Here is a 24,830-nt window from a genome sequence, read left to right as displayed (position 1 = left end):
CCAAGTCAGTAATATTTGTATATGTAACAACGCCGTCTACATGCTGTGCTGTATCCACTATGCTTCTTTTGTCCACTTGGGATCATCGGGTTTATTCGCACTCAGCGCCCGGATCATCTTTACGCCCACATCAGCTGTGTCACTCGGTCCGGCCCAGAACTCGGCCTCACGGTCCGAACCTCGGAGCAAATCATCATGTTCTTCCATGGTCGGTGGCGGACTACCGTCGGGTGAGGGGTTGCTGTCAGAGCTGTAAACATTCACTTTTTCGTGGAAACGAACGCGCTGCCGGACTCGCCCTCTGGGTGAAGTCGGCTGCTCGGGGTGGGAGATGCTGGCCTCGTAGAAACCTTTACGAACAGCGTATCGTCGGGCTTCCTCCCGACGAAGTGTGTCAGAGAATATTTTTTGCATCGCAGTCGCTGCTATGAAGCGGAGTGCCAGATATGCTTGTTCAGCTATGAAGACTGTCAGGAGGAGCGATGACAGGTGGACTTCGGATATTGGGCCCCGATAAAGGTGGACAATAGCCGCTGTAGACAGTGTGCCCATCCAGGCGAGGATCTCCAAGCCCAGGAGACACGGTCCGATCGAGTCTGCTCGGATAGGCGGCGGGCGCTGGCACTCCAGAGTAAGTTTGAAAAAATCACCTCGTAATTCCAGCCAGTTGTTAAGCAAAAAGCCCAGTGGTACCAGGGGCCATGCAACACCGAACAAGGCAAGATACCCGAATTGAACACACATTTCCAGAATATCTTCCTCCACTTGATATTCATCTGCATCTGCCTCACTTCGCAAGCGTTTCAAGAATGATGTCTCACCCGCAGGGTCGATCAAGAGCAAGTCCGTTGCCGTAGAGAAGCTGCGCTGGCGGGTCAATCCAGCTTTGCGGTCCCGATAGTTCCGCCATTTCTGCCACAGGACGTGCTTCACGTATGGGAGGACAATCTCCTCGCAAAATCCAAAAACTTGGGCAGTCATGGAGAGGTAAATGACCTCCTGTTGGAACCGTGAAGTGTCGACCTCGAACTCGAGGGGCGCAGTGGTGGTATCCGAGTGGTCAAACCAGCGGAGCATGTCGAGATGGGGCACGATAAATTTGGCGAACGGAACATAGACGTATGCAGTCAAGAGGGTGGGTAGGAAAGAGGTGATGAAGTTCATAACGAAGGTCTTTTGTGTCTGTGCGAGATCGTACTGATCTTGCGTCCGGTAATTTTCGTAATCGGTAAGGCGAGTCGCGATGCCGGTCAGGAAGGAGGTGATTGCTGGAAGGGAGAGCGAGAACAGAATGGTGGGCAGGAACTCAAGGTATCCTTGGAAAGGTCCTTTATAAACCTCCGAAATAAAGGTTTCAGCTGCAAAAGTCGCACAAATCAAGCCTCCAAGAGCAACACTTGCGATCGAAGCGAAAGGTACAAGGAGGGTCTGGCGTAGGAATTGCTTCCATCCCGGGAAGACATGGTTCACCTGCCCGGTGATCGAATCCTCGACTTCCTTCTCCCAGATATATTGCGGTCGGTCCACCTTCAGCCTCCCGACGCCCTTGACATTCCATCGTAGGCCTAGATCAGACTCGCGGATCTTCCAAAACTCGACAAAGACCACACACCAGACACACAGAGCACAGCCATAGAAGATCGAGTAGGGGCCTAGATAGAGCCAGCAGAAGATGCCCAGCGCGGCAGGTACTAACAAAAAGAACGAGTAGCAGTGAATGAATGCGTAGTAGAAAGCGACCTGCAGAGAATAGAAGGTTAACTATGATTATAATAGTTCGTCGATGTTGGGTCAACCTTTTCACCAAACAGCGCGCGGATGGTGTCGAGATCCTCTGTTGTCAACACCGTTTTGCGACTCCACTGCCGCAGTAATTTGGAACACGCATCTTGATCGTGAGGCGGGAATGAAGCCGTCACGTTCTTCCATTTTCCATAATTCGGCGTGATGCCCGCACCTCCTAGCTTCTTCTGCCAGGTCACGGCGTGATAAACCGAGCGGATCTCTTCGGAAGGCGTGTCGGCATCGGCGGCTGTGTTTTCATCGCCATGCGGCAGAGTATGGGTGATCCCAAACAACCAATCCTTAATTCTAGATCCATTAGCAAGCTTCAGCAAGCTTCCACCTGCATGTACACGTCCACGAGACCAACCTCGACTTGTGAATCATCTGCCCCAGGTGGTCCCTGGGCACCCGAATACACACTAATAGCGACTGGCCGTGGCCATGACGCACCTGTAACCGGAGGCCAGCTTCGTGCAAGTCACTCACGAGTTGTCGGAACTCGGTAATCGCGGTTGCTTGGTCTGCGATCGTCAGTGTTCGGTCTCGATGTGACCATATGCAGGCACTGTACCAAGCTCGCCAAATTCATACTGCAGCACCCAGTCAACGCCGAGGTTGTCACTCTCTTCAACGGGACCCTGACCCGCGAGCCAAGACATGGTTGGAAGGGGAAGAAAAACGGTGTGGGAGGGAGGGAAAATGTGGGGGAAACAGGGCTGACTCTCTAGGACGCTATACTGCATTACCATAATTACTCCCGGTCATCATGACTGCCTGCATGGTTCCACTGGTCCGCATTGATGCCTAGGAGAGCCAGGAACCTCAAGTGGCTGAACAGAGCACAAACGGTTCATCCTGTTCTTATTCGGTCTAGTAGAATGCCCGTCATCCTAGAAACATGGCCGAAGAGAGACTAGACAAGTTCCAGGGACCAACACCTGATTCAGATCAAATAATTCCAGCCCTACGCCTTACTACGCAAACGAACCGGGGGATCCACGAGCCAAGCTTCAGCCCTACGCGACACTCAAATTACACGAGGCCTTTGCCACGGATCGGCAAATACTTCCACCCCCTTAATGACAATCAACCTTCGCTAATGCAGGCTAGCCTTCATTGACCCTGTCCCATCATTGTTTTCCCCCGAATGACTGCCCCTATCGCCCGCACGTACTGTGCAAACCCTCGGCGCCTAAGTCGTAATCCCCGCCCTTCCACGGATTGACTCTGTTGAGTGGTTCACCATACACAAATGCTGCAATAATGTGCATGTCGACTGCAGCGAAAGAATCTTCGCACCTGGCAATCCTTCCAATTGTCCTTGGGTTAATCGACCTTGGCATCCGACCATCCCCCATACAGTGTTCTTCTACTGTAGGGCGAAAAGCTGCTGCCTGAAGCCACCGCGCCAAGCCTCGGCATCGGGATGAGCATTCCACTTTTGCCGCCCGACCCAAGCAGTACAATACACTAGTGGGACTGAAATACTGTTACCTGCAATTTCGGCCAAGAGTGGAGATGGATTTGAACTGAAGACTGGGTCGATGACGGCACCGATATGAGTCCCACCCCAACCAATGGCAGGCATCAACATTTGGGCTTCAGGACTCGGATATAGGATAAGTGTGGCTTAGCTTGAAGTGGCAGTGCTAGTGCCGAGCATCCGATGACAAGATCAATCTATGGAGTGAGCACAGGTATATATGGATGTTTGAGCATCCGCGACTGTGATCGTCACTCGAGTTGGCAAGGCCTTCCTTGTGCCCGTACCTACCTACACTCGGCTAATTCATTCCCTACGTTCGGCTGAGCTCATGTTTGAAGATCTAGTCGCTCACATGGCACGCCGTTTTCTCGGCGGTCAAAACCTGACCCTGGGACTGAGTGTTTTTCTGTTCACGTTCATTTTCTTGCCGACCTTTCTCGTGTTACTTGCTGTGGTCGCGTTTTTCCTCTTGGCGTACCCACGGCTGCGCAAGTCCGGTTTCATTCAGAGAATGAATGCTGCTTGACTGGTAAGTGCTAATCTTTCTATGAAGAAGGTGGTGAGACTGACTTTTCTAGACAGCTATAGCCCTGGTGGCAGCATTACGGAGTATGAAGATCGCATCAAAATCGTTGGCGGGTTCATAAACCCAACGCGGGTGTTTCAGGAGTTTCGGCTGAACTATGGAGATAATATTATTGCTGTCGATTCAATGTATAAAAGTTTCTATTCTTCTACTATGAAATGCAAATATTTCACTCCCTCCGCTTGCCCTATTTTGATTAACCTCCAAGGTCCTCACCTCACGCATCGTTCAGCTTCTACTTCCGGAAAGAAATGCAATTGCCTAGGATGAAAAGTCGGGTAGTCGTAAATGAGGATGCCTAGCCAGTCGCTGAGCGAAACGTGGACCCATCCAACGCCAGAATCGGAACTCCGGGGTTTTGCCGAGGCCGAATCGAATCCCATGGAACATGCCAAGATGTACCATGGGATTACGCAAAACCTCGAATCCACATCTTGGCTCGTAGCGCGTGGGTCGCCGGGTAGGGCTGGTCAGGGATGGGAGATCGTACTCGAAAGTTGGGTAGACTTGTTGTATCGACTTGTCCGCCATTCTCTGCAGTCCTGCATTCTACCCCACCCCTATGGAGGTAACCACTTCGCACTTCTCACTCCGTGCAATTTTCACTTATGCTACTTATGGTATTTTATGCTCCCAGGAATCTTTCGGTCTCTTTGAGATTGAAATGGGTTGAGAGATTCGCTCTGCTCAGTCCATGATCAAGTACTGCCCGTCGTCACACTCATGGCACCGAGTCAACAACCCGATTGTGTCGATTCCTCTACATCCATTGACATCACTGTATAATGGAGAAACAACACACGACGTCTGTCGAGGTGCTAGACCGATTCAGCTTATTTTCCTCACAGACCCTCAAAGCAACCACTTCACCAACATGGGACGGTCTCTTCCCTGACGGCAACCTAGACCACATCTTCCAAGAGACCCAAAAGACACGACCAGACCCATCCCGTCCAATCTGGTGGTTTGATATTCGAGATGCAACCGATGCAGACGTCGGTCTCATCTCACAGGCCCTTTCCATCCACCCGCTCACAGCAGAGGACATCGCCATTCGGGAACCCCGCGAGAAAGTCGAGGTCTTCAAAAACTACTACCTCATCTCATTCCAGACTATCGTCGACAACTATAAAAGGGAGTGCGAGAAGCCCGATATCCCAGCTACAGCTGAGATATACATTCTCGTCTTCCAGTATGGCGTCGTGACCTTCTCGCCAAGCGGATGCAAGCACGTTGATCGGGTTCGTGATCGAGTGCGCAAAATGCACGATTGGACTATTCTCTCAAGCGACTGGATCTGCTACGCACTGATGTACGTCCGTTCCGTCCACTCTCTAGAAGCAACGACTGACAAGCCCAGCGACGACATCGTCGACAGCTTCGAGCCATTTACTCGCTCCGCGGAAATAGAATCCGAAGCAATAGAAGACCAAGTATATTGTGCACGTGTCGACGACGTGAAAACCCTCATCCCACAAGTCAACGTTCTACGCAAGAAAATCACCCACATTATTCGCTGTCTCCATGGTAAAGTGGATGTACTCAATGGCTTTGTCAAACGCTGCCAATCACCTGATAAGCCTCCCGTCTTCCCAGACGGCGATTTACTGCTTTATCTCGGCGACGTGCAAGATCATCTCATCACGACGCTGTCGACTCTGAGTCACATTGATGAGATTATCGGACGCAGTCAGGCGAATTCGCTGGCACAGCTCAGTGCGACCAATCTTAGGGTCAGCTATAATATCAACTCAGTCATGAGTAAGGTTACAGTGTTAGCGACCATGTTTGTTCCCTGTCATCTTGTGACGGGGATGTTCGGAATGAACGTGAACGTGCCCGGCCAGGACACTGCAGGATTGTCGTGGTTTTTTGGGATCGTTGGGGCTTTTGTGGCCTTTATGATTGTCTGTATGGCTGTTGCGGCGAAGTTGAGGCTTCTATGATTTTCGAGGTGGTATTTCTGTGGGTATGATGGATATGGGGTGTTTCAACAGATGATACTTCACTCCTGGTACACTCAGATCCTTGTAAATCGCACCTGCGACCCTACCCCGTCCTCTGGAAAGATTCTAGCTGGTCGTCTCGGGCTATGTATCACTCCAAACAGGGAAATATGTGGCTTTCCGATCTTATCATAGATATTTTCGTTATGGCGCAAAAATCTCTAAATAGCCAAAGGGAGATTTCCACCACTATCATTGAATGTGGAATTAACCTTCATTTAAGTACAACACACTGTGTCAATCAAGAGCCAATATGTATTACGATGACTTATGTCCAAGTGGATTATAGGGTACACGAGGAAAGACTAATCATGGAGGAGGGTGAATCATTTCCTGAGGTCCTACAAGGCAAATGATCACCCCAATCAGCGGCAGACCGTGGCGCTGTTCATTGCCCCCATGAAGTTCGTCCGAAGTTGGTGGGTCCACCTACCTTCTTCTCCATGCTTGAGTCCATCCTCATTGACCTCCGCTTAGTCAACCCTGGTCAATCGATTTAGAAACAATTTCCTGATTTAAGTTCTTAGCCGCAATGACGAAATCTATCGGAAGGAAGAATGAAGCAATGATCATTTAGCCCACTCTTGTCCCATTTGATCCTTTTGCCTCGCTTACTCCTCTTTTGAAATTCTTGCACTTTCTTGGTGTCTACAGCCTTATGTATGGAAGCCCAGGTTTCGGTAATAATCATGCTCTGTGATAGTATTCGAAGTGTGAAGTCTCCTAGTCCTGCATTCTAAATATTGGCGACGCACGGGAAGTAATTATACAATATTTAGCAACCACCACCTCCCCCTCCATCACCACCACCACCACCGCCACCAGAGTCACCACCCCCTGAAGGGCCTCCTGAATGGCCTCCTGAATAGCCTGCCGAATCCCCGCCACCAGAGTAAGAACTGCTGCCACCGGTATGACAGCTACTATGATGGTGGCTGCTTGTTCCGCCAGAATGGTGGTGGCCACTAGCACCAGTATCAGCGCTGGTACTATCACCACCCCCAGCTTGTGATACCACCATATATGTTTTGATTGATGAGTTATACCCTTCGGGTTCTCTGTTCGAAGCGCCGGTGTAATAGTTGTTGGAGGATCCAGATGGTCTCGAGATGCGCTTTTTTCGTTCTTCCGCCTTTCCTGCTTCTTCTTTTCTCTTTCTTTCCGCCTCCTCTTCTTGATAAGACTCTATTGCTTCCTCCTTTCTTCTTCTAAACGGGTTTCGGAAATGCATGTTTGATTCTCATTTAATATTTGATGTTAGATATGCTAGAGCCGTCAGTGTATCCATGTACTTACATGGAAATTTTGTAAGTGAGCGTGACTGTGAATCTAAGGACTCTGGAGGATTGATCTTCGCAAGTATATTTCTTAAGATTGTGAAAACCACAGTCACAATTCGAAGTGACGCTGAGAGGCTAAAGAAAGGAATATCGCGTGAAATTGAATATAGAGTTGGACAAGAGAGAGGCAGCCTTTAAATACTAGACCTGACTCACTCACCTGCTATGCACTGCTTACTTCCGAGGTTCGTTACCTGCATCGGAAAGGTGTCGGGCAACGGGCAGCACAGCCTCACCAGATCTTGTCTCCACAGCCCCGACCTTGGCATCGCTTATTGCTGGCTTTGATTGGCTTTAGATCGGGATTCTCCAGTAGTTCCTGGGTTGTGGTTGGACATTTTGGACAACGGCTGTGCTCTTCTATGGCGCTTATGTTATTACACAAGTGAGCCTCGCACGCCTTGTAAGCCTTTTCTCGCCTTTTGATTCTGTTCTGCTGCGCCTAGATGTCAGATAGAAAAAATTATGACAATATTGGATTGTTCGTTCTGCTATCAATTCTTCCACACGAAATGATTTTTTATGCCAGATAAACGCATTGATATTCAGAAGCACATAGCCCAGCTACAAGCGCCCGCATAAGGACTTGACGGCGCCATTGGTCAAGATGGGAAACGTCAACCAGCAGACAAAGCATACTGCGCAAAGTGACTGAGGTAGGCACAAGACATTCCCCGATACATTGATGGGATTATTATGTAGCTTTACTCACTCAATAAGCAATTCTCAAGCTTCCTCTTGACCAGGGCCTCGCAGTAAATCCACCTCTTCCTCCCTCTGTATATCCCTCGGAGTGAAATCAAAACTAAGCTCCCCAACGAGTTTCCGCGCATTACTAGATATCATCAGCAACCATCCACCTAAAGATCCACTCGGGAAAATGGATAAATATGAAAGAGGAACTCACTCTAACAAATCCTGCAAACTAAAACTAACAACCGACCTCAATACCTCCAAGGAGGCAAATGCCGAAAAGGCCGGGTCTTCAATATGTTTGATACTCAACAACCCCTCATCAATTCTCTGCAACTGCCTCGCAAGCGGAAACGACTCCCCTGTTGAAAGGTAAGGTGGCAAGGGCTGCGCATTTGCGATTGACGCAGAGATGTGACACAAAAGCGAGGTAACGTGGTGGGAATTGAAATCCGTCGATTTAAGCGCTATCTCCGCCATCCGCGCCATCCAGTGATCTTCTCTTTTTTCGGAGGAATGTTTGATGGACAGGGTTTCGAGACTCTGTGCTGTGTGTGCCATTAGAGACATACTTGTTAGGATGCGTTGGATTTCGGCGATCATGTCATCGTATGTTTTTTTTGGGAATTTGCCTCCGATGGGAGGTTCAAATGTACTGAAGTGACTATGCATTCGTAACCCGTTGAGAAGCATCATCTCTTCCTTGAAAATTTTGTGTCTTGATTTCTGAAGATGGTGGCCGGGAGATGATGGGTCTTTGGCATCGCCTAGGGAGGAGCTAAGCCAAAGTTCGATGGTGGTGTGCATGCAACTATAGAATTTGGCGAGGACGAAGAGGCTTTGGCCGAGCAGTTTGCGAAGTCGGGATTTTGCTGTTATTGGGTATGGAAATATTACCCAAAAGAAAGAAATTGCGCAGCCCGCTGCGACGGCGGCGAGTTTGTATGGGCCGAAGAGGTAGATCGGGTAGTATGGTTGGCCGTTGGACTCGGCCGCTTGAATACCTAATTTGCGGACCTGGAGCTCGTAGCCAACTATTACATTCAGAGTCACGGTTGATATGACAGAGGCCCCGAAGTATTGGGGCACTTTGAGGTAGAAGTAGTACTGAGTTGTGTTAGTAGGGGTGTGTTAAGGATAGAGGAAATGGCATACCTCGAGCACGTTAGCAAGGTAGAGGAAGACAATTACACCGGCAGTCTTGCCGTCAACGATATACCACACGATCAAGCTTAGGACGAGGGCTATCGCTGTCGCGCCGATGCGCGCTATGAAGCCGAACATGGTTTGACCGCTTGTCGGGTTCATCCCGATGACGATGACGATCATGGCCCAGATGCATCGTTGTCGAATGAAGAAGTCCTGAGTCTGATGGAGATAAGCGAGGATTCCGACAGAGAACGAGGCGGCAGCGACGCGGAAGCCGAAAAGACTCTGATCCGATTTGATGGCATGCGAAAAACTTCGCAGTACAGTGCTACCTTTCTCCCATATGTTCTCGGGCGGAAGATGTTCAGGATTCGGAAAGCCCGGCGACTGGGGAGCCCTATGGATGTTGGCAGGGTCCACGTGTGACGACTGTCTTCTATTGTGTTCTTCATCGTCCTTTCTGCCCAGCGAGAACCAATCCGATATAGACTTTTGTTTCGGGAAGATCAACCTCCCACGCTTCATCGTCCCATCAGCAATCTTGTCATCGGCAAACTGAACCAATTGCAGCGTCGCATTCAGCAGGTCATCCTGCAAATGGCTCATATACAGAATCACAAAGAATTCTTGCCTCACATCCGGATCCGCGAAACGAGCCTCCGAATATGCCTCAAGCGACGCCAGTGCATCGGGCTGCTGTTTCCTTGCAGTGTAATAGCGCTGTAATTCTGCCTCAAAGCGTGACCCAAAATCTGACTGTGTTGGGTCTAGCTCCTCACCCTTTGCCTCGGTGTCCCTAGCTTGCGTGCCGCGCGTCCGCTTGTCCAAATGCTTAGGCGTGATAAGCTCCAAAGCTAGGAGAAAACGGGACAGACCCCGCTGGACAAGCTTTGTTGCGTGGACCAGACGCGCATGGTTCGTCTCCAGGACTTTCCGAATCTCCGAATATTTCAGCTCCCCTTCCGAGTTGTCGTCAGCTTCGTGCGGTCCTTCATTCTTGACTATTACCTCCAAGATTTCAGGCAGCATCGACATGCCAGAAAGAGGCAGCAAAATACTGCGAAGCAGCGTGGCGATGGTGCTGAGGTCATCGGCTGACAATTTGCCCCACGCTATCTCATCCTTTGAGTAAAAGAGATCCGCGTGGAGCTTACTATGAAGCCCGTTGAGCTTGGTCATGGAGCCTTGGAGCTTGTTTCGCGTGCATTGTGGATCTGTTTCACCTTGCGCATCCTGATCCATCGCAGTTCGAGTCCGCCGCAGCAGACCACTTCCTGTGAATAACCCGTTTACGATATCTTCCTCGGCGAAGGAGATCTGAGCCGCTAGAACATCTTCCACGGACGCGAGGTACCCTTTGATATCCTGGAACACGTTTCCTCGACTTGTGATCGGCAAAATGAGCAGGGACACGCCGGTGGCAATCGCAAAGCCAATCATGAACCCTTTTAAGAGACGTGCTACGAATTCCAGTCCTTCGGCCCGACTCGTGAACATGCCCGCACGGGTGATGGTGACAGAAGCGAAAATGGAGAAGGCAACCATTGGATCTTGAAGTTCTATTGGCTTCAGTGCGCGGAGAGAATTTGCGCCCCTGAATATGTTAGCTCATGGCATCAAGAATGTACCTTGAACTCACCAGATCATGAAAATGAGCCAAACAGCAGCCACAGCACAAGCATCACTACTGAAACCGTCGGGTCTGGGGGTGTTGTGCTCTCGGGCACTGACGGCACAAAGAATCGCAAGGCAGCATAGTGATGCCGAAACACAGGTGGACAGAAGATCGTAAAACATGATCTTCATGAATTTGGCCCGAGGCATCAACCCCTGTGAAAGGATGGAGATTAAAGCAGAGAGATATCCGATTGAGGACGTGATGCGGGATATAGCTGTACTCTGGTATCTAAGAGAGTCAACGACGATCATCGGAATGTTTAGCTTCGAACATACATGGCGATGGTGATAGTCGGGGCCAGTGCCCCTTTCAACATGAGGAGCATGGTGCGGGAGTCCAAATCTAGCCATTTCCACCATTTTTTCAGCATACTTCTCTCTGTTAGCAGTTGCTTTGTCATGTTTGGTTGAATTGCAGGTACCTCATGGGCCCGGCCGAGATGGGCGAGCGTCTGTTTGAGCCATGGCCATGACCAGTTAGACACGTATAGTGAGACACATTCGAAAATCAGTATCGTGACGATTCACTGCAATATCATGGCTACAGTAAAATTCACCTCAAAGCACACTTTCGGGCAGATGATGAGGAAATTGAATTCAGAGATCAGGGAAATATTGGGCGGCCTGCAGATCAGCTTGCCGTGCGAACCGTACCGAAGCAAGTGCCGATGAGCCCCAGATGAACAGTATCAGTGGCACACCTTATTCACTGGTCCATTCAGGACTTTGAAGTTGAAAGTCTCAGTTTCAAATGGCGGCAGCAGTGTCTGGCACTCACGATCGTTGATGGAAATCAGAGTTACTGTCCGTCGTTGCTTTCGGGCATCACGTGGCGTTGCCGCAGAAATTGGGTAGAACATGGCTGGATGTTTTCAATGTTGAATTTATTTATTGGCAATCGGAGAATCCGACAGAAATGGAGATTTCGAGGTAGACTATTGTAAATGAGATGCATTGGGCCAGCATGCTCGAGCGGGTTCTCTATTTCCGCCACTCGATATAAGATTGTGCCCAGGATGGGCGGAACAGACATTTCCCGCCCGATAGCGGGTCGCGGATGAGAGTTTCGATCTTGATCCAGAGTCTTGGGCGATAGAAGACTGAATCAGGGCTAGACAATGGACTGCCTGCACGCATACGTGTTTCGATCGCTCGCCTTGATTCCAATTTGTTCAGATTTGTGCAACCAGCACTTTGCTGCAATCTCGGACATAATCTGACACAGACCTCCAAAATATATTACAGAACTCTCGGGCAGAGATTCTCGCAGAGACACACGACATCCCCATGTTCAAGTAAGGTTATTCTTGGAAGCTTGAAAGACTATTTCATATCATCTTGACACTTGCTACGCCAAAGTTTCGGGGATCTACGGTTTGCAGCGAGGTTGCTGCCCGCTGTCCGCTCCCGCATGCCTGCGCCACACAAACAACTTGACATCTTCCACTGCCATCGCGCTAGAGAATAAGCGGTTAGCAGTTCATATCGGGGTGCGTAATTCGCAATGAGCAGGCAGAGCATCCCCGATCCAGCCATGAGTCAGGTGGGAGTGTGGCAAAGCAGCACAGCCACCGAGCGGAGAGGAAGTGGGTCTTGAAACCGTGGTCGAATCTCGCACAGAGCATAGCACAGCGTTGGGAGGTGTCTTAGCGAACCAATCTGGAGGTACTGATTGCAGTTCCAGCCCAGAAATAGACCCGGTTCGTGCGTGTACAACGCGACACGATTGGATGACATCACGATGATTGCTGGGGCTTGAGTGTGGAGATTGTGACTTGTCGATCGAGTGTCTCGTATCAGATAAGCGTATAGGCCACGACTCGGGTCATCGTTGCGAGATGTGCATTGCGAGCATTGGCAACTCGGAGCGCTCGGACTTCCTCGGACTTGGCCACTCGGGCGGGATTGACGAAAGTGAACTTTTTCATGCACTAGGGTGATCCGTAAGGCGGCCGCGTCAGTGAGGCTGTTCAGGGCCATCCAAGATGAGAGTCGATGCTAGATGTGCGCCAATGACGAGACGTGGCTGTCGGACATTGTCCACGGTGGAGACAAATTCCCGAGGACGGAGCTTGGCATTTCCCTACAAGGAGACACAGGGGAGAACGCGTCATTTGCCATGTTTGGGGCGGTCGTACAGTCGTTGTTGTTGTTGATAGCGAAAGGGGGTGACATCACAAGGGATAGGCTGACGAGGCCATGTTGGGAATGGAGCTGCGTCTGTCAAAGATGCCATCCACAGTTCAGAAATCAGATCGGCGGAGTCACATTTTTCTAGCAGCACCCCGTTTGGTTTCGCTGTCTTGCCAAGGGATCGCCAAGCTCATAAATAAGGTCTGGGTCCCCCCCCGCACCCCTTTCGACTTCTGCTTATTCTCACACGGGCGTCTGTCCAGACTCTCTGCTTCATCATTCCTAGGCCGCTTCTGTGCCTTGAATCAGCTGCTGGTTCCTGAAATACATGCGTGAGTGGTACCCTGATCTCAGGATTTGTGTCCCAGTGACCCCCGGTCTAGACTGACTCCACCCAGACCGGATTAACTCGTGGGCGAAAGCTCACGCATCTTCTCGCGGCAACCCGACCCCCAAGGCGGACACGATTGCGGAAGCCTCTACTTCCTCCTCCCAAGATGTACAAGTGAACAGTGCAGATGAGGGATCCCAGGCGGGTCCCTCTGAGAAAGACAACGCTAAACCCGCCCTGCTCACTCGCATGCGCAATGGCAGCGGCCGGTTCATCACCCATACCAAGGATGCCCTCTTCCACAGCTGGGTCAATGTCCTGCTGGTCTTCGTACCAGTCGGTATTGTCGTCAAGGCTATTGGCCTGAACCCGGCGATTGTGTTCGCAATGAATGCTGTCGCCATCATCCCTCTGGCGGGTCTGCTCAGTCACGCGACGGAGAGTGTGGCCTCCCGCCTCGGTGACACGATCGGAGCCCTGATCAACGTCACCTTTGGTAATGCCGTCGAGCTGATTATCTTCATTATTGCCCTGGTCAAAAATGAGATTCGCATCGTTCAGGCTTCTTTGCTGGGTTCCATCCTGGCAAACTTGCTCCTCATTCTGGGAATGGCCTTCCTGACTGGGTGGCCTTCGTTTCCAGGAGCAAATTTACAACAGTACCGTGACCCAGATGAGCGCTTGTCTGCTCAGTCTGAGCGTGACGAGTCTATTGCTTCCTACTGCTTTCCACGCCTCGTGGTCCAACAGCGCCAACGCAGACCACGAGACTCTCAAGGTTAGCCGTGGAACTAGTGTGGTAAGTCAACGCTCGTTCATGCCATATACCGAATTCAAGCTAACAGGTCAGGTTTTATTGCTCGTGTACATCTTGTACATCCTCTTCCAGCTCAAGTCCCACTCCTATCTCTACGCCAGTATCCCTCAACGAATCATCGACGAGGAATCCCACCCCGGTATCCTTGCCGAGCTCATGAACAGTTCCTCCGATTCATCATCCAGTTCCAGCGACGAGTCTGTCGACACAACAACCTCATGGAGTACCGCCAAGCGCATCAAGCGAGCTATGAAGCACCGCCGACACCGCAAGTCGAGCACCAGCTCCAAGGATACGGCCATGGGGAAGAGAACCATGAGCAACGAGAAAAAGAGCTCTGTCGGGAACTCCATCACAAGCAATAACAATGATTCCAACTCGTGCGCCATCGACTTTGGTGATGATACCCGCTACGAGGCCGATGATGATGCCCAGCCGGCTTCTGGGTTCCGGTCGCGAGATTTCGGTGTCCCGGCTAGTCGTGTGCAAAGTGCTCAGAGCGACAGCTCTCGCAAGCGCGAGAAGGAGCGCAAGAGACGTCGCTCGAAGCGAGAGAAGTCTCGTACTCAAATCCCTAAGTGGACAGAGGTCGAGGCTGCTCAGATGGAGGGTGATGCCGGCATGAAGGGCTTCTCTTCCACGCCCAATTTTGCTGGCTTGGAGGCTGGTGGAGAAGTTGATGGATCAAAAAGAAAGTTGCCTTTCGGTCCTCTTCCTTCTTTGCTTTCCAGCACTGTCTTTAGCTCCCAGTCCCTTCACAAGTCCCCTCATGTGGGTGCCCCAGGTTCTCGCCCTGCTTCCCGCCCCGGTATCTATCGCAGCAATTCCCTTCCCGCGCACATCAGCCGTGCTCCGCCAGTTGGTAATGCCGTACAGTTCGCTCGCGGTGCTGCCCGTGCTCCTGGTGCGGGTGACGCTGCGGCTACGGCGCCCACGGACCAAGAACCTGAACCCGAGATGTCTCGCACCGCGGCCGTGGTCCTACTTCTTTGTTCTACCGCACTAGTCGCTGTCTGCGCCGAGTTCCTTGTCGATGCCATTCCTGACATGATCGCTAGCTCGTCCGTCAGCGAAGCCTTCATCGGTCTGATCATCCTGCCCATCGTTGGCAACGCTGCTGAGCACGTTACGGCGGTGAGTGTCGCTACCAAGAACAAGATGGATCTGGCGATCGGTGTTTCCGTCGGTAGCAGCATCCAAATTGCCATCTTCGTCACTCCACTCGTTGTAATCCTTGGATGGTGCATGGACAAGGACATGTCTCTATACTTTACCTTGTTTGAGACCATCTCTCTCTTCGTTACGGCGTTTGTGGTCAACTTCCTCGTCCTAGACGGTCGCAGTAACTACCTAGAGGGTGCCCTGCTCATCGCCGCCTACGTGATTATCGCGCTCGCGGCATTCTTCTACCCGGACAGTAGCGAGACCAGCGTCTTCGCCGGCTCCGAGGGTTAATGGTTCCCTGGTGGATCCCCCGCGATCGAAGCCGCATGCCTTACTTTGCTCATCCAGTGTCCCCTGCGATACCAGGATATAAACAGTTTCTTTCGCTGTAATCAGATTCCAGACTGGACATTTTTACTCTTTCATCAGCCTCAAAATTGAATTGATTATTTTGGGATCAAGGCATTCTGCCCATCCGCTTATCCCCTGATGAGACTTCTCCACTGCATGTAATCCCTGTAGCGCCCAGACTCTTAGCCTGCATCATGTTACTATGCCCAGACCTCGCGGGTCAAGCGATAACACTACAAGCCACGTGTGTCGCGCCGAGTGGCTGTGTCTCCCACACCTGAGCCACATCGTGGCTCGGCGAACATATTGGCGTAGCACCGAATGCCAACTAGTCCCGTTCGGAGATATTAATTTTGGAGAGAAGACACCAGAATTGTTCCATGGACTGGCTCCACAGGGGTCATTTGTGGCTGTTTGGGGGGGGGGGGGGGTCTTCCCTGTTTCAATCTGTCAAGCTCCTGTGGAGCGGGTCGATCAGGAGCCGTGGTTCTGTATGCAAGATACCCTGCAGCCTTGTCATTCATCGTGCACAGCGCTCCAGTCCTTCAGCGCTTTCAGGCCCAGTGATACGACGCCAATCATAGCAAACCGGAGCGCCTGCTGACGCCGATCTGTTTTATCGTTCCCTCGCATGTCTGAATTGTAGGGAAACAACGCCGGGCCATGCACAGCCCAGAAACCGTCAGGGGTAAATGATAATCGCTGCCTAGTCAGAGCCAGGATTCATCGCACAAGGCTTGTTCGACGCTACGCGAACTCCACAACATATTCTCCAGTGTGAGTGGAGATGGAATTCGGTTCTGATCGGATAGTTGTTTCCCCTACATAAAGCCACCTTCCCCTCTCACTCGGACTCCTCTTTTTCTTTTCTTCAATCCCCCTACAAAAAAATCATGTCATACTACGCCGATCCTTACAACCGTCCTCCTCCTGGACCTCCTGGTCCCCCAGGCTACGGCTCACCCTACGGCGAGCGCCCACCTTACGAGCGCGGCCCATACAGCGCCCCTCCACCCATGGCCCGACCCCCGCCTGGTCCCCCGCCCCCAATGCCTCAGGGCTGGCACCAAGAATGGGAACCGAACATGCGTCGCGCATTCTGGGTCGAAGATGCTACTGGTCGCGCGCAGTGGGAACCTCCTTACGCTGGTCCTCCGGGTCAGGGCTACTATGATGGTTCGCGCTCCGTTCCCCCGCCTGAGCCGCAGGGTGGATACTATGCGCCTCCCCCTGGCCCGCCGGCCGGGTATGATCAGCGTGGTTATAATCAGGGCTATCAACAGCCTGTGGAGGAGAAGAGAAGTAATGCGGGCAAATACCTTGCTGTCGGTGCTGGTGCTCTCGCTGTTGGTGCGCTTGGTGGGGCGTTTATTGAGCATGAGATTGGTGAGTTTTATTTCGCTCATACTTTGAGCATGGTCAAGTGGAGAAAAAAAAAAAGCTAACACGAAATTAGATGAGAACCGCGAGGAAGACGAAGAGCGCGAAAGAGAGGCATACGACCAGGGTCGTGAGGACCAAGAGGAGTACGATGACGGTGGCTGGTAATCCGTCCTTTCTTTATTTCTTTTCTTCTTGCATCGATATCGCACAGCATCGGATAGGGTTCAGACTTTTGAATGCATTACATTACACATTTCATTTCAATGACATAGGCAGACTTTCACTTTTTACTTCCAGCACAGGATCTCCCCATGCAATAATCCGAACCATCCTTCCTTATCCTCTACAAACCGTCCCCATCCATCCGCAATAACCTCCAAGTCCTTTTCACTCGCAAAGCCACCCTCAATAGCCCCTCTCGAAAACCCGCTCGATTTCGCCCTGTTCATCATACTTCCACCCCAATACTTCCTCTCCTCGGTACTTGAAAAACACCAGCTCCCAGTACTCCTCTTCACCATACCCTCCTCAAACCCCGCCTCCATAGCCCAAACATGAATTCTAGCTCCAGGATGCGGATTCCCCTCCTTTTCGCTCTCCCCATCGTCTCAGTAATCTCCTTCCACTTCCAGATCCCCTCATTGGGAGGGATACCATTCCATCCCCGCAGACTCACGCGCAGAGACGATCCCACCTTTCTTCACAACGCGTCTCATTTCTCTAAGTCCCCGTACAGGATCAGAGATATGCTGTAACACCTGATGAACATGGACGATATCGAAAGTCTCATCTGGAAAGGGCAGAGAGTGGATGTTGCCCTCCATGAACTCAATATTCGATAGGCCTTGCTCTTGAGCAAGTGCGCGCGCGGCAGGCAACGGATCAGAGACGTATTCTAGACCAATTACGTGGCCCTGTGGTGCATGTCGTGCAAAGTCGAGGGTGATGCTTCCTGGTCCGCAGCCTATGTCGAGGATCTTCATGGTTGGGGCGATGTGTGGCAGGAGGTGCGGGGAGGAGTTAGATAAAGTGCGCCATTTGTGGGTTTGGAGCACTGAAGGGGAGTGGTCGGTTGTATATACTTGCATTATGATCAATTTTGCAGGTGCACGAAGGAGGATGGAGGTCAGAGGTTGGTATGAAGGAAGTGGGCTTTTTTTTTATACTTGGGGTGCGGGAGCGGAGTTCGGAGTTGAGAATTGCGGGGCGGAGCGGGATGGACCGTTGTTGGCTGGGAACTGCCTCCGGACTTGACGATGAGGTAGCCTATTGGAGGGTCAAAAAGCAACCTCGCTATGAAGGCTTAATGTGAGAAATAAAACTTTTCAGTAATTCAATCACGATTTACTCGCTCGTGGAAGTTGGACCAGAGGGACACACTTCAGATGCAAACCCACAGCCAAGTCTTGAAACTCATCTAGGATCGCTCTGGAACCGTTTCGAATTTACGAACGTGAAAGTAGACATTGTAGAGAAATCAGCACTTACAATGTGTATGTTGATTAGATAACCCCGCAATCCGGGGGCGGGCCAGCAGATTTTCCGCGGACTCTTAAAACATAAAGCCCCTGCGCTCGCACAATCCCCGTCCTCCGTGGTCTGCTCTTTGAAGAATCAAATCTACATCTTTGAAAGCGCCTTCAGGGATAGCCCACGTTATACGGACCGCTTTTTCATCTAATGACACATCATTACCCACACTTACTTCGATCCTGCGAACGATGTCAACGAGTTGATGCGCTACATGTTTCGCCGTCGACTCGACTTGCCCATGCACTTCTCAGAGACATAGACGCTTATCAGACGATAGTACAACTACAGTACTCTGCGCGAATATATTATCTTCAATACCCTTTCATAGGAACCAATAGTCCTTACCAGGAACGGGTACCAAAAACCCAACGACGACAGCACTGCGATCTCGCTCGTGCAAGTGCCGATTGTTGTTTACCATCTGGTACCCATATCAACGGAACCTACACAGCATGTTGACACGATATCAGTTTGTGTTTACGTGAAAGATGGTTTCCTACATTTACATAGTAGCCTTCGAGCATACCATTGAAGCATTGATCTTGACCCGTGTAAAATATTTCCCATGTATTTTCCTATCCTTGGAGAGATATCTAACAAGAAACGAAATCATCACCACTGGCCCCAGTGTGCGTGATCACGCCAGCAAGCTCATCGTTGTCGTTGAAGATAACACGGTCCGCACCGGGAGAGCCACCATCGTAGACCTCGCCGTCGCTGAGGATAGGGAACTCGTAGTAAGTTCCGGAGACGGGGAAGTCAAAGCCCTCATAGTTGTGGTAGACGTGCGGGTATGAGTCGTCTTCCTCGCCCTGGGCTTCAAGCCCGTATCCGGCGGATAGGGCGGCGGCGACGGCCTTGCTGGTGTAGCAGACCGTGCCACAGGTGTAGGCGCAGGCACGCTTCTCGTTCAGGGTGGGAATGGCGAGGACACCAGTGAGGAGGGTGGTGAGGGTGAGGAGCTGGATTGGTTCTGTTAGGGAAGGGAGACCTCTAAGATTGATTGAGGCGTGGTACCTGTGTGAACTGCATCTTGGAGGGTGAGTTGGGTTTGATGGGATTGAAGAATCGAATGCTCTCTGGTATAGATCACCGAGGGGGGTTGGCAGTTTAAATAGCTTCGCTGAAGGTCTAAAGCTACTCATACTCATCTCCTTGTAGATTCTATCCCAGCCGAACTGCAGACCTAGACGATGTTACATCCCACCCGTCAGTCTCGATCAAGACATCCATTGGTAGCGAATATCTGCATGGCTGAAACCATTACCATTGCAGGATGGCTATACTCCAAATAGTATATTCACCGATCGGCAGAAACCTCGGCCTGATTGGAAGATTGAACATCGTGAATGATTGAATGGTTGAACCTAGCCCGAGACGGCGATCAACCGGGTTTGGCGCCGGGTTCGACGATGCAGGCAGCAAGATGGGACCTTGTCCCTGAGTAGTGTAGTTTTTATCAGGCCAATGGCGGGATGTGCTCGGGGGCACGGTGTTCACTTAGCGGTTAGATCGAGGGTGAGATGTGGGGTCATGGAGATGCACAATTGAGGAGATGCGATGGAATAATATTTAGCCTTTTTCTTTGGCCCCAACACGGAATTCGACAGATTATTCAGCGCTGTTCAATTTATTACTTCTATACATTACTGGTAGACTATGAGCTTAGCTAGTATCGGCGGTCACCGAAGCTCGGCTCTCCGACGGGATCCGGTTGTAGATCACTTCTTGAAGAAATTATGCGGAATTCAAGGGTCTACCTATGCAGACCTAGTCTTTTGCTTACCCGATAACAATATCGCGCATGCGTAACCACCAAGTCTTCGGCTAAGTAGTCTCCTCTTCCACGAAATCTCTTCCTCCGGTCCATATGTTCACATCTTCAAGCTTGATCCAGCTCGTTTTGTGCCAAAATTTGTGAAAAATGATAAAAAATGCAAAGACCAGGAGCAAAATGTAGTTGATTACAAAGACTTCCGCACTAAATGGGTTCAAAACGAAGGTGTGTCCCTGGAGAACACGAGGAAAAGACATTGGCTGCAAGGAACAGGTAAGTGCCCCACGGGTGGAAAGCAGCCTTGTATGGTTAGTTTTTGATCGGTCTTGGCCCTGCGCGACAAGCGACGTCTTAACCGAATGTGCCATATCCCGATAACGCTTTGAACAAGGAAGATAGCCACCACGTGATTATTAGCACTTGGACTTCATCGATGTTTGAGGCTTGACATGCCTCTAGATAGCGTTACCATAGCAGAGTACACCTCTCCGACTCTTGAAGATTGTCCCAAGAGAACAATGCAAGCGAATATGTTTGTAAAGATCAACCCGACCCACGGTGCTCCCGTCTTATTGGCACAACCGATGAACCCGGGGGCTTTTCCGGCTCTGCACATGAAGAGTAGGAGGCATGACTCGATGTATAGGGAGCAGTTACAAGCCGAGATTACGCTGGTCACGATCAAGGCATTGATGACGTGCGCGGCAGGTAGAATGCCCGCCTCGGTCAGGGCGATGGTGAAAGCTGAGCTGGTGGGTTTTGGAACCAGCACTCAACAATGACTTGTCATAGTTTGGCATGAGGATTCCGATGAAAAAATTGGCCCCTGAAGATATCTTCGATCGACCTCAAAAGTTATATGGTCTGCATGTACTTACCAATGTAGGAGATCAGACTACGCCAAAAGACTTGTGGTATAGTGTGTGGGACTGCTGTCCGCCCATCCAAGGCCGAGGACAAGAGCATCGTCAACGAAACGCTCTATTCAATAAATGACCCAGAAATAGAGATCAATGCTGCCATTTTACCAAGTGATTGCCTGCAGTTGATTGTTGCTTAGAATTGGGTGACCTTCATGACCGGTCGAGCACCTACATGACGAAGAATGCAATAGTTCCAACCAGATGAAAGCTGATCAAAGAACCGGCGAGTCCTCCCTCATGGAACACGTTACCAGAAGTGACCAGTAAGTGATTCCTCTCCTCTCTTAGCTTAGACCATATCGGCCTATTCAAGGCAGACATACCGACAGCAATCATCTGAAGATGTCTTTACTTTAGATGTCCATTCAATGGCGCTTCAACTGGATTGCTTGAGATCCTGTCGTTTAGCTTCCATCGCTAAATTGCCGGCTGGCCATCTCCCCAGTATCGGTAAGCGCTGGATAAGTAACGGCGTCATGGTCCTGTTTATCTGCCATTGGCGAGCAGGATATAGGGCAAATTGTGTGATTCCACCCCTTCTTGTGTGGGATAATTAAGGACCTATATGCGAGCGATAGTGGGGTGGAAATAAACGTGGAAACAGCTCCAGAGAGCAGTATCGGGGAGATCTTATTTGCTGGAACTGTCGCGATAGGACCCAACTTCAACGCAAGGATCACGAGCAGGGCATGGAAATCAAGCAAGACACAGTGTTTCCCTGAACATAGAATCTGGGAGAGAATGTCTTCTCTCGATCTTGTAGGACGGACAACATGACCTGTCTTCAATTCTCATAATGGTGAGAAGGATCTATAAAGTGGGTCTATTCCTGGCTGAGGGTTCTCCCGCTCAAGCCATTGCGCCACACATTGACTTGACTTTGTTCGGGACCTTGACAGTGTGCAATGGTCGCGGCTTTCCCTCCGCGCCGTGGGAAAAAGTAGACAAAATCCAGTCGTAGTTTGAAGCCCGAGTCCTGACAAAGACACTGTTTTTCAGATCGGCCTGTTTCCGGGCACGGATTGTTCTAGCCCTTGCCCTAGGATGCAGGGCTCCAACTTAGGTAATCGGGATATTCGTCTGCTCACTGCCAACACAAAATTGAGAGCAAAGTGTGACGGCACAGGTCTACATAAACAGGAAACTACATAATCAAACACACCTCTGGTACTACAGTTATGTTTAATATAATTTATAGACACGCCTCATTCATGAAGATATTGTACGTGATCATTGCATACATTTTTCCTAGATCATGCACCTCGGACAACAACTACTATGTTTCATTGAATAAACAAATCGAGTTATGCTCTGCCTTCTCCTGTGAAAGCGGTACACTGATAACTAAAGAGCCTTCCACAAGTTTCCATGAGTACAGGTGCTTGAAGCAGCCGGAAATTGCATGGAATATCTGGAAGATCATGAAAGACGGAAAGAAGTCACGAATCCACTTGCCATGTTCAAGAAGGCGCACCAGTTTGACTGCATCTACGCGAGAGTTTCTCTATGAAAGTTGAACCCCATTTTGCACTAGACAAATCAGTGACTTGCTATTGAAGTGACGCCTGATACAAGACATACCTAGTGTTCGTCGTGACAAATTTCCACAAGAATTCAAACTTCTGCTTGCGCTCCTCGTCACTAAGATTCAACGCCGCGAAGAGGGCCTCTGACATCTCTGTTGTGTTGGCCGGGTGAAACGGAATACTTCCATCTCTCATGAATGCTGCCGCGCCGGCAAACTCGGATAATACCAGGACGCCGTGGTTCTGTTCTTGGCACGCGACATACTCAAAGGAGACCAGGTTCATTCCGTCTCGAGTCGACGTCAACAGACAGGCGTCGGCGACGGAATAAAGTGCGGTCAGCTCCGTGAACGGGACTGATCGATGCATATATAACAGTGGGGTGCCCTCGGGTGTTGCTATTCTTATCAATCACTTCATTTATTCACATACTTTCGGAATGAACATACCGTGCTTTCCATTTATTTTGCCTGCCATCGTACAAAGCTCCGTCTCAAGATCCTGGTACTCTTTCACATCTTCTCTGCTTGGCACCGCGACTTGGATGAGAACAACCTTTGTCCGAAGCTCTGGGTGATCATCCAGGAAACAATCGAATCCCTTCAATTTTTGCGTGAGGCCCTTGATATGATCCAATCTGTCGATCCCGACGATAACTTTCATTCCATTGTATCGATCCTTGAGTGTTTTGATACGGTCTTTTACTTCGGGCTGTCGCAACGTATCGGCAAATTTCTGGGGGATCGATACCCACAATGAACTTATCAGTGCAGACGAGGCGATTTTTGTATTGGATCTGGTTTGGAATCTGGGTTTGCGCTCCGCTGGCAGGTTTTTTCGTTTAGTCGCGATCCAAAGTAATGTCGATTTTATCTGCACTCACAGGAGACTTGCACACGTATCGATGAAGTTGTGCTTGTACTCATCAGTATGGAATCCAATTAAATCACTCGACAACATTCCCTCAATCAAGTGCTTGCGAACAGGCAAATTTCTCCAGAAATCACCTACTGGGAATGGAGTATGCAGGGAGAACCCAATTGCGCAAACTTTTCCCTGCATTTGAAGTCTCTTGCGGAGGAGTTCAGGGAGAAGCATGAGGTGGTAGTCATGAACCCAGATCAATGTGCCCCTCTCTGCTGCCTCAGAAATGGCATCTGCAAATAGCTCATTCACACGCTTATAAGCTTGCCAGGGGCCATCGTCGTATAGAATGCCTGATGTGTAGTGGAGAACTGGCCAGAGGATGCGATCTATACCATTCAGTTGGCTGGACTGCGAGCAAGTGATTAGAATGAACTGATTGACTCACTTGAAAAGCCATTGTAGTGCTCATGTGCTAGATCGCTGTCGAGAAAGATTGGGGTCGCACTATGCTGCTCTAAGCTTTTGACCACTTCCGCTCTGTCTTGAGGCTCTTTCACCTCTATACCAGGCCAGCCAAACCATCGAAACTGAGTTGTTTTGGTGAGTCCTGATAATGCTGTGACGAGACCACCACTTGAGATCGATGATTGAAAACCACTATCGACGCGTTTAACGGACACAGGCAGACGATTGGAAACAATGATAAGGTTGCGTTTCGTGTCGGCCGACTCGCCCATGGTGTTCCGAGACCGGGTAATTAACGCAGTGTAAACTTCCGGGGTCTCTGGGTACAATCAAGGATGTGTAGAATTATTTCAGCGACTACACGGGCTTTATATACTTGAGCAAGACTAGTCTAGATTCTGATTCTGCGTATTGGGCGTCTCTTGCCTCTTGCCGCTTGATGGCAAAAGATACGTCAGAATGAATATCCGACCGCGCGGCTTTGAGCAATTTTATGGAAGTAAATTCAGAGAAAACCAGTCGCATATCACTGGTATGTTTCAAATTTTATATTTCAATGCTGTCTATGTGCACATTGTCGCGTTCGTACGTGTTTTGAAAGACGTGTGCGATGATCCATAGCGGCCATCACTCAGGTGTCACGCCACACTCAGCGTTGGGCAGGCATGGACACGAGCCGTCTCCAGTGTTTAAAAATTTACAAGCGCCTGGTCCTATATAATAGGGAAATTTGAATCAAGGGAGTCCAGGCCATCTTTCCGAAGTCTTTCTATGTTGTGGCTCTGAATTCTAAAATCTATGTTCACCCTGCTCAGTCTTTGATTTCGCCATCCGCAGG

General features: G+C 50.3%; 11 protein-coding genes across 11 annotated transcripts; 3 read left to right on the top strand and 8 right to left on the bottom strand.

Annotated features, from left to right (window-relative positions):
• Window positions 1-57: 57 nt before the first annotated feature.
• On the bottom strand, window positions 58-2,444 carry N7477_006347 (anoctamin family protein; the record flags this gene model as incomplete). The annotated part of the gene is made up of 4 exons (XM_056968010.1): window positions 58-1,740; window positions 1,797-2,091; window positions 2,153-2,306; window positions 2,357-2,444. The coding sequence occupies 4 exons, from the start codon at window positions 2,442-2,444 to the stop codon at window positions 58-60; spliced, it is 2,220 nt and encodes a 739-aa protein (XP_056820806.1).
• Window positions 2,445-4,642: 2,198 nt separating this feature from the next.
• On the top strand, window positions 4,643-5,803 carry N7477_006346 (magnesium transporter CorA family protein; the record flags this gene model as incomplete). The annotated part of the gene is made up of 1 exon (XM_056968009.1): window positions 4,643-5,803. The coding sequence occupies one exon, from the start codon at window positions 4,643-4,645 to the stop codon at window positions 5,801-5,803; it is 1,161 nt and encodes a 386-aa protein (XP_056820805.1).
• Window positions 5,804-6,638: 835 nt separating this feature from the next.
• Window positions 6,639-7,094, bottom strand: N7477_006345 (uncharacterized protein; the record flags this gene model as incomplete). Its single annotated transcript, XM_056968008.1, has 1 exon — window positions 6,639-7,094. The coding sequence occupies one exon, from the start codon at window positions 7,092-7,094 to the stop codon at window positions 6,639-6,641; it is 456 nt and encodes a 151-aa protein (XP_056820804.1).
• An 835-nt stretch (window positions 7,095-7,929) lies between these two features.
• N7477_006344 (aromatic acid exporter family protein) lies at window positions 7,930-11,093 on the bottom strand (the record flags this gene model as incomplete). The annotated part of the gene is made up of 5 exons (XM_056968007.1): window positions 7,930-8,038; window positions 8,111-9,003; window positions 9,052-10,639; window positions 10,685-10,951; window positions 10,999-11,093. The coding sequence occupies 5 exons, from the start codon at window positions 11,091-11,093 to the stop codon at window positions 7,930-7,932; spliced, it is 2,952 nt and encodes a 983-aa protein (XP_056820803.1).
• A 2,090-nt stretch (window positions 11,094-13,183) lies between these two features.
• N7477_006343 (uncharacterized protein) lies at window positions 13,184-15,458 on the top strand (the record flags this gene model as incomplete). Its single annotated transcript, XM_056968006.1, has 4 exons — window positions 13,184-13,187; window positions 13,254-13,812; window positions 13,847-13,985; window positions 14,037-15,458. 4 exons carry the CDS (start codon window positions 13,184-13,186, stop codon window positions 15,456-15,458), a joined length of 2,124 nt encoding a protein of 707 aa, XP_056820802.1.
• Window positions 15,459-16,411: 953 nt separating this feature from the next.
• N7477_006342 (WW domain protein) lies at window positions 16,412-17,066 on the top strand (the record flags this gene model as incomplete). Its single annotated transcript, XM_056968005.1, has 2 exons — window positions 16,412-16,904; window positions 16,975-17,066. 2 exons carry the CDS (start codon window positions 16,412-16,414, stop codon window positions 17,064-17,066), a joined length of 585 nt encoding a protein of 194 aa, XP_056820801.1.
• A 473-nt stretch (window positions 17,067-17,539) lies between these two features.
• Window positions 17,540-17,884, bottom strand: N7477_006341 (class I SAM-dependent methyltransferase; the record flags this gene model as incomplete). Its single annotated transcript, XM_056968004.1, has 1 exon — window positions 17,540-17,884. The coding sequence occupies one exon, from the start codon at window positions 17,882-17,884 to the stop codon at window positions 17,540-17,542; it is 345 nt and encodes a 114-aa protein (XP_056820800.1).
• A 1,143-nt stretch (window positions 17,885-19,027) lies between these two features.
• Window positions 19,028-19,466, bottom strand: N7477_006340 (extracellular guanyl-specific ribonuclease RntA; the record flags this gene model as incomplete). The annotated part of the gene is made up of 2 exons (XM_056968003.1): window positions 19,028-19,396; window positions 19,452-19,466. The coding sequence occupies 2 exons, from the start codon at window positions 19,464-19,466 to the stop codon at window positions 19,028-19,030; spliced, it is 384 nt and encodes a 127-aa protein (XP_056820799.1).
• Window positions 19,467-20,638: 1,172 nt separating this feature from the next.
• On the bottom strand, window positions 20,639-21,177 carry N7477_006339 (uncharacterized protein; the record flags this gene model as incomplete). Its single annotated transcript, XM_056968002.1, has 2 exons — window positions 20,639-20,982; window positions 21,090-21,177. 2 exons carry the CDS (start codon window positions 21,175-21,177, stop codon window positions 20,639-20,641), a joined length of 432 nt encoding a protein of 143 aa, XP_056820798.1.
• Window positions 21,178-21,192: 15 nt separating this feature from the next.
• N7477_006338 (uncharacterized protein) lies at window positions 21,193-21,470 on the bottom strand (the record flags this gene model as incomplete). Its single annotated transcript, XM_056968001.1, has 2 exons — window positions 21,193-21,250; window positions 21,307-21,470. 2 exons carry the CDS (start codon window positions 21,468-21,470, stop codon window positions 21,193-21,195), a joined length of 222 nt encoding a protein of 73 aa, XP_056820797.1.
• Window positions 21,471-22,594: 1,124 nt separating this feature from the next.
• Window positions 22,595-24,264, bottom strand: N7477_006337 (trehalose-6-phosphate synthase; the record flags this gene model as incomplete). The annotated part of the gene is given in 6 exon segments (XM_056968000.1): window positions 22,595-22,664; window positions 22,716-23,058; window positions 23,110-23,395; window positions 23,415-23,484; window positions 23,544-23,913; window positions 23,973-24,264. The coding sequence occupies 6 exon segments, from the start codon at window positions 24,262-24,264 to the stop codon at window positions 22,595-22,597; spliced, it is 1,431 nt and encodes a 476-aa protein (XP_056820796.1).
• Window positions 24,265-24,830: the final 566 nt, after the last annotated feature.

The sequence above is a fragment of the Penicillium maclennaniae genome, assembly GCF_028827695.1.
Source record: "Penicillium maclennaniae strain IBT 15551 chromosome Unknown utg000006l:1.0-2513246.0:1.0-2515036.0, whole genome shotgun sequence".
In the NCBI taxonomy this organism is placed as follows: Eukaryota; Fungi; Ascomycota; class Eurotiomycetes; order Eurotiales; family Aspergillaceae; genus Penicillium; species Penicillium maclennaniae.
The sequence above is the reverse complement of the archived record's forward strand: the minus strand, read 5'-3'. Positions and strand labels throughout refer to the sequence as shown.